The sequence below is a fragment of the Saccopteryx bilineata genome, chromosome 1 (assembly GCF_036850765.1).
Source record: "Saccopteryx bilineata isolate mSacBil1 chromosome 1, mSacBil1_pri_phased_curated, whole genome shotgun sequence".
Lineage (NCBI taxonomy): Eukaryota > Metazoa > Chordata > Mammalia > Chiroptera > Emballonuridae > Saccopteryx > Saccopteryx bilineata.
The window spans coordinates 349,533,167-349,546,024 of NC_089490.1; the positions used below are offsets into that span (position 1 = coordinate 349,533,167).

At 39.6% G+C, this 12,858-nt stretch overlaps 1 protein-coding gene across 5 annotated transcripts in view; it reads right to left on the reverse strand.

Moving 5' to 3' along the window:
- Positions 1-12,858, reverse strand: part of NUP98 (nucleoporin 98 and 96 precursor) — a 135,742-nt gene that overhangs the window by 93,545 nt on the left and 29,339 nt on the right. For all 5 annotated transcript variants that reach the window (XM_066250721.1, XM_066250728.1, XM_066250719.1 and 2 more), the window contains exons 6-9: positions 10,723-10,830; positions 8,423-8,603; positions 6,696-6,859; positions 1,086-1,223 (exon numbers count right to left, since the gene is read on the reverse strand). In XM_066250721.1, coding sequence (XP_066106818.1) covers positions 1,086-1,223; positions 6,696-6,859; positions 8,423-8,603; positions 10,723-10,830 — 591 coding nt within the window. The remainder of the gene's footprint in view (positions 1-1,085; positions 1,224-6,695; positions 6,860-8,422; positions 8,604-10,722; positions 10,831-12,858) is intronic.

Below are 12,858 nucleotides of genomic sequence, written 5' to 3' on the forward strand. Positions count from 1 at the left end.
AATGGGCATACCATAAACCCCAGATGGAAGTTGTTGGGTGGATCCCAGTTAAGGCACATGCGGGAGCCTGTCTCTCTATCTCCCCCTTCACAGTTGGAAAAGAAGAAAAAAGAAAGAAAAAAGGAAATGTCCAAAATAGGTAAGTCCATACATAATAGGCCTGAGATAATTGGGGTAATGACAAGGGATAAGAATGAGATTTCTTTTTAGGTTGATAAATATGTTCTAAAATTGACTATAGTGATAGTTGTACACTCTGTGAATAAAATAAAAGCTACTGAATTGTAAATTTTAAAAGGGTAAATTATATGACATGTATATTGTACCTCAATAAAGTTATTAAAAATTAACTTTCAGAAGCTTTATATCATTTTCTCAACTTCTCACCTCAATTAGCGACCCAAACAAAGATAAGAAGTAACCAATTTAAATCTTCACAAAAACATATGTACATATTTTGGAGATTTTTTTTCTCTACCCACAACAGCAAATTCAAAGGTTTTTATACTAGATACACAACACAGAGTAACTATTTCATTGTGTTTCTCAAGTGGTTTAATTGGTAATATAGAATTCACTATTGTTTTTAGGGCAAGTACATTCCAAAATGGTAATTTTTTACTTAAATGACTTAACAAAGAAAATCATTCAGTTAAGCCTCCTGATGAATGAGAGCTGTGAAAACACTAATAATTTTAGCAACTTGATCAACACCAAAAATATTTAATTCTCAAATATCAACTTATCACCCAAAACTGGATAGAACTCAGAATTAAAAACTACCTGATTTTAAGAGTGAAAACATCTCAACTTAGACACAATAATTTAAATAAACAAATTGGAGAAATATTTTGCTATCAGAAGTAAATTGCACAAAAAAGCACTGAAGCAAAATTTTAAAAAGTACTATTTGACAACCTATTAAAGTTACCAAGTTATTTTAATTTCTACCAAATAACTTTTAGTTACCATTAGTATCAAATGACACAACATAGCCAACAAAATACTTGACTGTCAAATCTTTCTTAGAAATTCCTTTAACAATTTAGAAACATTTTCACATTGTAACCAACTATAAAACCTACCGAACCAACGGCACCAAATCCAGTATTGGTCTGTCCAAAGAGACCTGTTCCTGTTCCAAAGGCTGTCCCAGTGCTGGTGTTTGTAGCTGTCCCAAAAAGACCTCCAGGCTGCGAGGCTTGAGTCACTCCAAATAAACCCTGCAAAAGATAATCCAGATTAAAAGATATCCTATAGTAGTCAGTTTTAAGAATCGTAAGAATAATAAGAACAGTTGCCATTTTTTAAAGTTTATGTAACATAGAACATTTTTTTCCTTCACAACACTAAAAATCAGGGCCATTTTTTAAAGAAAATAAGCTTCAGAGCAGTTAAAATTTGTCCAATATGTCACAGCTACTGAATGGCAGGATCAAATTTCAAATAAGTAAAGTTTGTATTATCCAATATTTAAAAATATATTTTAGTTATGCATTACTTAACAAAAGAAAAATACTGCACGAATAAACTATTGCTGAATAGAGAATTCAAAGCAGTGTTCTTAAATAGATTCATTTAGACATTAAATCACATACCATAAAACTTAAAGCAGACCATTCATGGTTATCTGATATATTCACAGTTGTGCAACTAACCTCACTCTCTAAATTTAGAATATTTTTATCACTTTATAGTGATAGTTTCTTTTTATAAAGAAACCTTGGGCCCATTAGCAATCCCTCCCCATTCCTAGGTAACCAACCAGGAATCTACTTTTTGTTTCCATAGATTTGTCCATTCTGAACATCTCATATAAGGACTCATATCCTGACTGGTGGTAGTATGGTGGATAGAGCATTTACATGGGACTCTGAAGACCCAGGTTTGAAACCCTGAGGTTGCAGGCTTGAGGCCCCTGGTCAAAGCATGTATGAGAAGAAGCAATCGATGAACAACTAAAGTGAGGCAACTATAAGTTGATGCTTCTCATCTCTCTCTCTTCCTGCATCTCTCTCAACAGGAAAAAAAAGTCATAAAAAATGTGGTGGTTAGCCTGACCTGTGGTGGCACAGTGGATGAAGTATCTACCTGGAATGCTGAGGTCACTGGTTCGAACCCTCGGTTTGCCCTGTCAAGAACATATGAGAAGCATCAAGTATGATACTTCTCACCTCCCCCCCATTTTTCTCTCTCCTTCTCCTCTCTGCAAATCCAATAAGTAAAATCTTTTTAAAAAAGTGCTGTGGCCCTGGCCAGTTGGCTCAGCAGTAGAGCGTTGCCCTGGCATGTGGAAATCCCCAGTTTGATTCCCAGTCAAGCACACAGGAGAAGCGACCATCTGCTTCACCCCTCCCCTTCCTTTCTCACTCTCTCTTCCTCTCCCACATCCATTGCTTAAATGGTTTGAGCAATTTGAAACAGGTGGGTGCTGAGGATGGTTCCATGGCCTTACCTCAGGCACTAAAATAGCTCTGTTCCAAGCAATGGAGCAGTGGCCCCAGATGGGCAAAGTATTGCCCCTAGTGGGCTTGCTGGGTAGATCCTAGTCAAGGCGCATGAGGGAGTCTTGTCTCTCTGCCTCCCTGCCTTTCACTTAATTTTTAAAAAAAGTATTTGGTAAATGGCTTCACTTAGTATGTTTAAAGGGTCCATCTATGTTGTAGAACTTATCAGAGTACTTCACCCTATTTTATTAATATTCTGTGTGCACAGTATATACATATATACATACCACGTGTTTATCCACTCAGCACTGATGGACATTTGGGTTGTTACCACATTCTGACTATTATGAAAATGCTGTTATAGTACAAGTTTTTGTTTCATTTCTCTTGGGGAAGTATCAAGGTATGCAATTTGGTTTATTCATGGCGTATAGAACCCTATTTAACATTTTGTGGAAACATCAGTCTTTCAAGTGGTTGCATATATGAGGGTTCAAATTTCTTCAAAATCATAAAACCACTTATTACTGTCTTTTTGTTTATAGCCTTTCTAGTGGATTTTAAGTGGTATCTCATTGTGGTTTGTTTGTTTTTTTAGGGGCAAGGAGAGAGTCAGAGAGAGGTAAAGATAGGGACAGATAGACAGGAATGGCGAGAGATGAGAAGCATCAGTCATCAGTTTTTCATTGTGACACCTTAGTTGTTCATTGATTGCTTTCTCTTATGTGCCTTGACAGTGGGGCTACAGCAGACTGAGTAACCCCTTGCTCGAGCCAGAAACCTTGAGTCCAAACTGGTGAGCTTTGCTCAAACCAGATGAGCCCGCGCTCAAGCTGGCGACCTCGGGGGTCTCAAACCTGGGTCCTCCGCATCCCAGTCTGACATTCTCACTGCGCCACCGCCTGGTCAGGCTCATGTGGTTTTGATATGCATTACCATAATGACTCCTGGTGTTATCATTTCATGTGTCTATTTTGCCATTTGTATATCATATCCGGATAAATGGTTAATAAAGTCTTTAGCCCATTGTTTTCCTTTGGCCATTTTTTAATAGGTTATTGTTTTGTCATTGAATTATAAGCATTCTTTATATGCTCTGAATGCAAGTCCTTTATAAGATATACATGACCTGCAAATATTTTCTCCCACCTACAGGTGTTCTTTTTGCCTTTTTTTTTACAGGGACAGAAAGAGGGGTAGATAGGGACAGATAGACAGGAACAGAGAGAAATGAGAAGCATCAATCATCAGTTTTTCGTTGCAACATCTTAGTTGTTTATTGATTGCTTTCTCATATGTTCCTTGACCTTCCGCATCCCAGTCCGACGCTCTATCCACTGCACCATCGCCTGGTCAGGCTGCTTTCTTGATGGTATACCTTCGATCCACAAAAGTTTTAGCCTGACCAGTCGGTGGCGCAATGGATAGAGCATTGGACTGGGATGCTGAGGACCCAGATTCAAGACCCCGAGGTCGCCAGCTTGAGCGCGGGTTCATCTGGTTTGAGCAAAAAGCTCACCAGCTTGGACCCAAGGTCGCTGGCTCCAGCAAGGGGTTACTCGGTCTGCTGAAGGCCCGTGGTCAAGGCACATATGAGAAAGCAATCAATGAACAACTAAGGTGTTGCAATGCACAATGAAAAACTGATGATTGATGCTTCTTATCTCTCCATCCCTGTCTATCCCTCTCTCTGACTCTCTCTCTGTCTCTGAAAAAAATAATAAAAATAAATTGAAGAAAACTATCGTAAATAAAAAACATTTAAAAAAAAACTAAAACATAACAACAAAAAAAGTTTCAACTTTGATGAAGCCCAAACTATTTTTTTCCCTTTGCCGTTTTTGCTTTTGGTGTTAAATCTAATAAACCACTGTTTAACTCCTTTTCTTCTTTTTCTTTTTTAAAGATCGTTTTAAAAGTTTATTTACTAGTCTTAGAGACGAAGGGAAAGAGAAACATTGATTTGTTGCTCCAGTTATCCATGCGTTCATTGGTTGATTCCTGTCTGTGCCCTGACCAGGAACTGAAACTGCAACTTTAGCATATTAGGACATTCTAACCAAATGAGCTACCTTGCTAGGGCCTAACTCCTTTTCTTCTAAGAGTTTTTTTTATATCTCAGCTCTTATATTTAAGTATTTATTAACTTTTGTATGTGTGTGTGACAAAGAGAAAGTCAGAGAGGGACAGATAGGGACAGACAGGAAGGGAGAGAGATGAGAAGCATCAATTCTTTGTTGCGGCACCTTAGTTGTTCATTGATTGCTTTCTCATATGTGCCTTGACCAGGGAGCTACAGCAGAGTGAGTGACCCCTTGCTCAAGCCAGTACCTTGGGCTCAAGCTGGTGAGTCTTGCTCAAACCAGATGAGCCCGTGCTCAAGTTGGCGACCTCGGGGGTCTCAAACCTGGGCCCTCTGCGTCCCAGTCTGATGCTCTATCCACTGCACCACCACCTGGTCAGGCTAATTTATTGAGTTAATTTTTTTAGCATACACAAGAGAGGGAGAAAGAGAGTGACAAAATGAGAAAGAGACAAAGTGAGAAAGAGAGAAAAAGAGAAAGAAAGAGAAAAATAGACAGACTGTAAGGTAGATGAGAAGCATCAACTTGTAGTTGTGGCACTTTAGTTGTTTACTGATTGCTTCTCAGATGTGCCTTGACTGGGGCGCTCCAGCTGAGCCAGGGACTCCTTGGCTCAAGGCAGGGACCATGGTATTACGTCAATGATCTCGTGCTCAAATCAGCAACCTCAGGGTTTGAAACCTGGGACTTCAGCATCCCAGATTAATGCTCTATTCACTGTGTCACCACTGGTCAGGCTATTGAATTAATTTCCATAGTTACCAAAATGATGTGAAAAAAAGATTTCGATCTCATTCTTTGGCACATGGATAATCAGTTGTCCCAGCACTATTTGTTGAATAGATTATTTTATTCCCAACTGAACTATTCTGGTACTCTTACTGAAAATCAACTGCTTATAGAGGGATGGGGAGAGGAGGAAGAGGGTAGAGAGGGATAGGGGATGAATGGCGATGAAGGGAGACTTCACTTGGGGCTGTGAACACACACTATACAGATATATATATATATATATTATAGAACTGTACACCTGAAACCTGTATAATTTTATTAACCAATATCACACCAAGAAATTCAATAAAGTTTTTAAAAAATCAATTGTCTATAAATGTGAAGTTTTATTCCTAGACTTTCAACTCTATTCTGCTTATCTATGTGAATGTTATGCCTGTACCACACTGTCATGATTACTGTTCCTTTAAGTTTTAAAATTAAGAAGTATAAGGTTTCCAAGATTTCTTCTTTTTCAAGACTGTTTTGGCTATTCTGGGTTCCTTCTTTTTTTTGTTTATTGCTTATATTGTGAAAGTGCATCAAATACGTTTTCTGCAATTACTGAGGTTATCATGTGCTTTCTGTCCTGTATTTCTATGGATTATTACATTGTCATATGCTGAACCAATTTTCCTGGCATAAATTCCACTTGGTCATGGTGTATAATCCTTTTTATATGTTACAGAATTCAGTTTGCTAGTATTTTGATGATTTTGAGGTTGAGCTATACTTGTTCTTTAATCAGGGAGAGTATCTTTAAAACTTTCAACATAAAAAAAATTAGAAAGACTAGATAAATTCCAAGAATTTTAATAAAAATATCATACCTCAAATTACCTTTAATTTTATAATTCCCTAAAAGAGTTCTAAGAAATAAATTGGTAATCATAAAAGAAATTACTCTTCTACCTTCTCCACAGAGGTAGCAATTACCCAATATGGCTCTATGTTTTAGTTTTCCCTTTACTTATTTTAATGAACTAAACTTCTTTGTCTGACTCTTCTAAAGGAAAGAAGCTAAAGTAAAAGAACCCTTTCAAATATAGCCAGTAACTCAAAAGTATTTTCTTCTACAGAATGGCTAGAGTCCATGTCCTAAGCCTTAGGACCTAAGGTGTAGCTTCAGGACGGCAAATTCTAGTACACTAAGCAGCTCTAAGGGATAAGAAAATATGTTCAGAATAGATAAGCGACTTGCTCAACAGCCTCCCAATGAGTACAGAATATAGCCTGAACTAGAATCAAGGGCTTTGCTTTCTTCTCTTTATTGCATACATTAATCTGTAACAAATGAAGTACAGGTAGAACTTGCTGGTTTGACACAATCAGAAGCTGCATTACTTAACTCTATAAATAAGATCTGGAGTTCATTGTGGGCCCATTTCCTTACCATGGTGCTGGTGCTTGGCTGTCCTATCGTACTGGTATTACCAAAGGAAAAGCCAGTGTTCTGAGTGGTTGTGGCCTGGCCAAAGGGTTTGCTGAAGAGGCTGGTAGTCTGCTGATTCTGTTGGCCAAAGAGACCACCTGGATTTGTTCCAAATCCAGTTGTACCTTTCAAGAAATAGAAATAAAGAAAAGGAAAAATATAAATGTGGAGGAAAAACATCCCAAACCTCAATTATCCAGTTAAGACAACAATGGTCATATGATACCGTGTTACAATCAAAGTCTGTGTATTTTAACCTTGCTAGACTGTTTTTCTTGAGAACAGAGGCTTTCTTTTTGTTCCAATATACTCAGCATAGGGTATGACACAACAGTACTTAAAGAATATGTGGCTAAACTAAATCACAGAACACCAAGATTGAACACAATGTTAAATGCCACTTAAATATGTGTTTAGTTGGGTATTGGTGTGTGTATAGATACTTCTAGAAATCTATGAAAGAAACTTAACTTCTGCTTATTTCTCCAGAGTAAAACTGGTGGCTGGGGGAGGTAATGAAGAGGCCTTTGGTTATATACATTTTAATATTTCATAAACTTTAGATCATATTTATTGTCTATGCAAAATTTAGTAATCATCCTAGATTTCTCTTTTTCAGGTCTCACATCAAATCAATCCATCAGCATATCCCATCAGTTCTACAGTCAAACTAGGTCCACAATCTGAGTTTAAAAAAATTTATTTTAGTGAGTGAGAGATGAGAAGCATCAACTCATAGTTGCGGCCCCTTGGTTGTTCGCTGGTTGCTTTCTCATACGTGCCTTGACCAGAGGGATCCAGCCAAGTCAGTGACCTCAGGGTATCTATGATCTCACACTCAAGCCGGCAACCTTGGGGTTTCAAACCTGGGTCCTCAGTTTCCCAAGCTGATGCTCTGCTGATCAGCCTGCACCACCACCACCTGATCAGTCCCCCTGAATCTGACATTATTACCATTCCCATGCACCATTCTCACTCAAGCCACATAATCTCTCATGTAGAAAGAGCAATAGCTTTTCTAACTGACTTGTTTCCGCCCTACCCCCTTACAATCTACTCTTAACACTCACTCTTAAGTAAAATACTCTTTTTTCTTTTAAAGAATTTATTGAATTTTAGAGAGGGGGGGAGAGAGAAAGGTGGGGGAGGCAGGGAGCATCAACCCATATGTGCCTTGAATGGGAAAGCCCAGGGTTTTGAACCAGGGACCTCTGCATTCCAGGTCGATGCTTTATCCACTGTGCCACCACAGGTCAGGCTTGACTTTTCTTTCTACACCTTTTAATGGCTTCAACTCAAATAAAACTTCAAATCTTGACACTGGCCCACACATCCTATAAAATATTGTCCTTATATTCCCCTTGTCCTCTCCTCTGGCAAAAACTCACAATTTTTAGATCTAGTTTCCTCTAACTGAAATGTTCTCCCCACAGCAATCTGTATACCCTTCTCTCTCACTTTCTTCAGATAGGTCACTGCTCAAATGTTATATCATCAGTAAAGCCCTTCTTAATCACCTTCATTTAAAACTGTATGTCTCCCCAACCCCACATATATATCCACACTCCTTATTCCTCTAGCATCCCTGAATTAGTTTTCTCCATAGCACCATGACAAAATGACAGTTATTGTTTACTTTTAGTTATCTGTCCCTATTAAGTACGATTCAGATGATGTCAAGTGCTTACTAGTTCCAAAGGCTGTTTTCGTCTGACCATATGCAAAGCCTGAGTTAGTGGTGGAGGAGCTGAAGAGTCCTGTTGCACTGGAGGTGGCCGGAGAAGACCCAAACAAGCCAGTTGTGGTACCTGCTCCCACCTGGTTCTGCGGGCCTTTCCGGTTAGCCTGATAATCCTCTAAACGAAGTTCCTAGAGAGAGGGAAAATATATTTCCAATCTTACTATGCAGCCAAAAACATAACTTAGGAGACTAAATACTTGAATTTAGTATTCAAGTTTTTTTTTTTTAATTATTTATTTATTCATTTTAGAAAGGAGAGAGAGGGGGGGAGAGAGAGAGAGAGAGAGAGAGAGAGAGAGAGAGAGAGAGGAGAGAGACAGAGAGAGAAAGGGGGGAGGAGCAGGAAGCATCAACTCCCATATGTGCCTTGACCAGGCAAGCCCAGGGTTTTGAACTGGCGACCTCAGCATTTCCAGGTCGACGCTTTATCCACTGCGCCACCACGGGTCAGGCCAGTATTCAAGTTTTAAGATCACACAGAACCATAACTATAAAACAGAAAACGACAAATGATGTCAAATTATCATTATAGAAAAATATTTTCTATAGTGTATAGTGGACATTAAACCTCATACCATAATAACCAAAAAACTATGGGTCACAACCAGCCATCTTAATTTTAACATACAACTTGTAGTTGCAGCACTTCAGTTGTTCACTGATTGCTTTCCATACGTGCCTTGACTGGGTGAGGCTGGGCCTCTGACCAAGCCAGTGACCCCTTGCTCAAGCTAGTGACCTTGGGCTTCAAGCCAGTGACCATGAGGTCATTTTGATGATTCCACACTCAAGCCAGATGAGCCCATGCTCAAGCCAGCAACCTCAAGGTTTCAAACCTGGAACCTCAGTGGTCAAAGCTCTACCCATTGTGCCACCACCAGTCAGGCTAATAGAAAATTTTATTCAACATATAATATTGAGTTGATATACACTGCTGCTACAGAAACAAACAAAAGACTGAAAAAGGATAAAAACCAAGTGTGATACGTTGATTCTGTTTTACTGTACTCAAAACTAGATACAGCTTGCATTAGCTCCAAAATAAAAAGTTGGGACTGAAATAAAACTACATGAGTATCAACAGTGAGAGTTAATTGCAGATTCACCCAATGATAAGTCACTTCCTCCCAATGGTAAATTATATGTGTTCATTTATTAAAATACAACTTCATTTTTCCTCGTTTTTTCCCTTAACTTTTTTTAACAAAGTCATTAGCTTACTACTTGTGAACACGCCCTCTTTGCTAAAAGGCTCTACTTTTATTGCTGTTGTTTCGTTTTATGGAAATTCTATTTATTTTTTCAAGTGCTGTATGAACTCCTGAGATAACTGTTTGCTGAGAGGCAGCATAGTGTACTTTAATTCTATTTCACAGTGCTTTCCATTTACTAAAAAGACCCCAGAATGTCTGTCAGACTGTAATCAATGCATCCACTTTGTAAATGGGCTACAGAACAGTGGTGGCTGATGGAAGTGAGACAAATTTACTAAAAAGAACCAGGAGGCTGGGGAGAGAACTGTAGAGAATACTTTCTTTTAGTACTATGCTATATAACAATATTGTCTACTTCCACTTCATATGTAAAAATTCACTGTTTAAAAGATGAAGGACTCTGAAGAGTTCAGAAAATTTAAGGAAAGAAGAGATCAAGTTTAACAGTTTTGTCTCACAAGTCAGGGTTTCTGCACTCTCCAATAAAGCAAATACAGACGGGATGTAGGAGAAGCAATGGCTACAATTAGGGATGACAGTCAGAATGTACAAATTACTACACAGCTATGAGAATAAAGAAACTACCTTCATGTAAAAAACATGGATGATCTTGGCCCTGGCCAGTTGGCTCAGCGGTAGAGCATCAGCCTGGCGTGCGGGGGACCAGGGTTCGATTCCCGGCCAGGGCACATAGGAGAAGCGCCCATTTGCTTCTCCACCCCCACCCCCTCCTTCCTCTCTGTCTCTCTCTTCCCCTCCCGCAGCCGAGGCTCCATTGGAGCAGGGATGGCCCGGGCGCTGGGGATGGCTCCTTGGCCTCTGCCCCAGGCGCTGGAGTGGCTCTGGTCGCGACGGAGTGACGCCCTGGAGGGGCAGAGCATCGCCCCCTGGTGGGCAGAGCTTCGCCCTGGTGGGCGTGCCCGGTAGGGCGCATGCGGGAGTCTGACTGTCTCTCCCCGTTTCCAGCTTCAGAAAAATACAAAGACAAAACAAACAAAAAAACACGTTATATTCTGTATTGTATATTACTGACCTCTAGTGACTTGCTTTCATATTCTTTCATTGCAGTAATACACTGGTGTTTGGTACTGATGTTAGTACTAACTCCAGCTTTTACCATAGTGTCGGTACCAGTTGGAGGCTGCAAAGGAAGATAAAAGGCAAATTTGTCTAAAGCAATAAAGTCTAAAATAAAGCCTAAAAGTCTAAAGCAATGTGTAAATCCAAGCTTTATATCCCTCTTCTCACAGACACAATTTTGTTACAACTGAACTCTCTAACAGGTTTTTTACTAATGACTTTGTTTCAAGGGTGCTTAATTAAATACATTGCATTGCTGTTCTCTCCCTACACTAAGGTTATCTAATGAGTCAGTTTTAATAATGGTTATTATAAACCCAGAGATTAATCCCATAACCAAGCCATCTAATAACCTACTAAAATATATATATCTCACACACTCACACACACAAAACTTTATCCAATTTACCTAACATATACATTTAAAGGTTTCTTTCTGAGATGTACCCCTTTTTCTACTATGAAGTGTCTGCTTTATAACTGTTGTTACATTTAAGAAATATGAAAACCTGTTTTTCCCCCATAACCATATGAGGGAAAAGGCCTAAGTAACAAAAGATTTCCACTTAGTTTTCTCAATTATTCTATATTCTAACAGACAACACATAGTATTTTCCACTATCATTTATATTTAATTTTATTTTAAATTCAGAATTCTTTTTATTTATTTATTATTTACTTTTTTTTAACAGAGACAGAGAGAGGGACACATAGGGACAGACAGACAGGAACGGAGAAAGATGAGAATCATCAATCATCAGTTTTTCGTTGCGAGACCTTAGTTGTTCATTGATTGCTTTCTCATATGTGCCTTGACCGTGGGCCTTCAGCAGACCAAGTAACCCATTGCTCGAGCCAGTGACCTTGGGTCCAAGCTGGTGAGCTTTTGCTCAAACCAGATGAGCCCGCGCTCAAACTGGCGACCTTGGAGTCTCGAACCTGGGTCCTTCCGCATCCCAGTCCTACGCTCTCTCCACTGCACCACCACCTGGTCAGGCAAATTCAGAATTCTTTTTAATTTAAAAAGTTTATTTGATTTTTTAGAGAGACAAGGGGTGTATAAAGGGAGGTGAACAGAAAGGAAGAGAGGAAGAAGGAAAAAAGGGAAGAGCGGAAGAGGGAAAGGGAAGAGAGGGAGACAGGGAGAGAGGGGAAAAGGAAGACAGGAAGAGAGAGGAAGAGGAGGAAAGGGAGGGGTGAGGAGGGGTGTAAAGTGCGGGGAGCAGAAAGCATCAGCTCATAGTACGTAGTTGTTTCTTGTATGTGCCTTGACCAGGCAAGCCTGGGATTTCAAAATGGGAGACCTCAGCATTCCAGGTTGATGATTTAACCACTGCACCACCAAGGTCAGGCAAACTCAGGGTTCTAAATTCAGTGTTATGAATTTACCACCTTGTCTGAGAAATTCCTCACTTTCTAAAGTAAGTTTTGCGAAGCCCTATTTTTGCAAGAGACTCAATTAGGCTAACTGCCTCCAACCTATCCTAAGTACCTCCCAACCAATAACATCAAGAAGTATCTCCCTATGTACCTTTGTTGATTAATGTCACCCTGTTAAATTTAACTTTCTAAAAAAAAAAAGGAATTTCCCATCAAGTGGTATAACATGAATTTGTGTAAACAACAGCTTCCACTCCAATCCTCTATCAAATTCCTCTCAAAAAGTCAAAGAAAACACAAAACTCTATTGCCCCCTTTTGCAATTTTGTCAAGTTTTATTTTTAACTACCACACACAGAGTATTTCTTGATGGGTTATTTTATATATCTCCTTAAAGAGGCTTTATTTTCCTACAGTTTTCCCCCACACTCCTTATTTCTATAGAGAATGGTTGACCTGCCTGACCAGGCGGTGGCACAGTGGATAGATCGTCGGACTGGGATGCAGAAGACCCGGGTTCGAGACCCCGAGGTCACCAGCTTGAGTGCGGGCTCATCTGGTTTGAGGAAAAGCCCACCAGCTGGAACCCAAGTTTGCTGGCTCCAGCAAGGGGTTACTCAGTCTGCTGAAGGCCCGCGGTCAAGGCACATATGAGAAAGCAATCAACAAACAACTAAGGCAGAGGTCCCCAAACTTTTTACACAGGGGG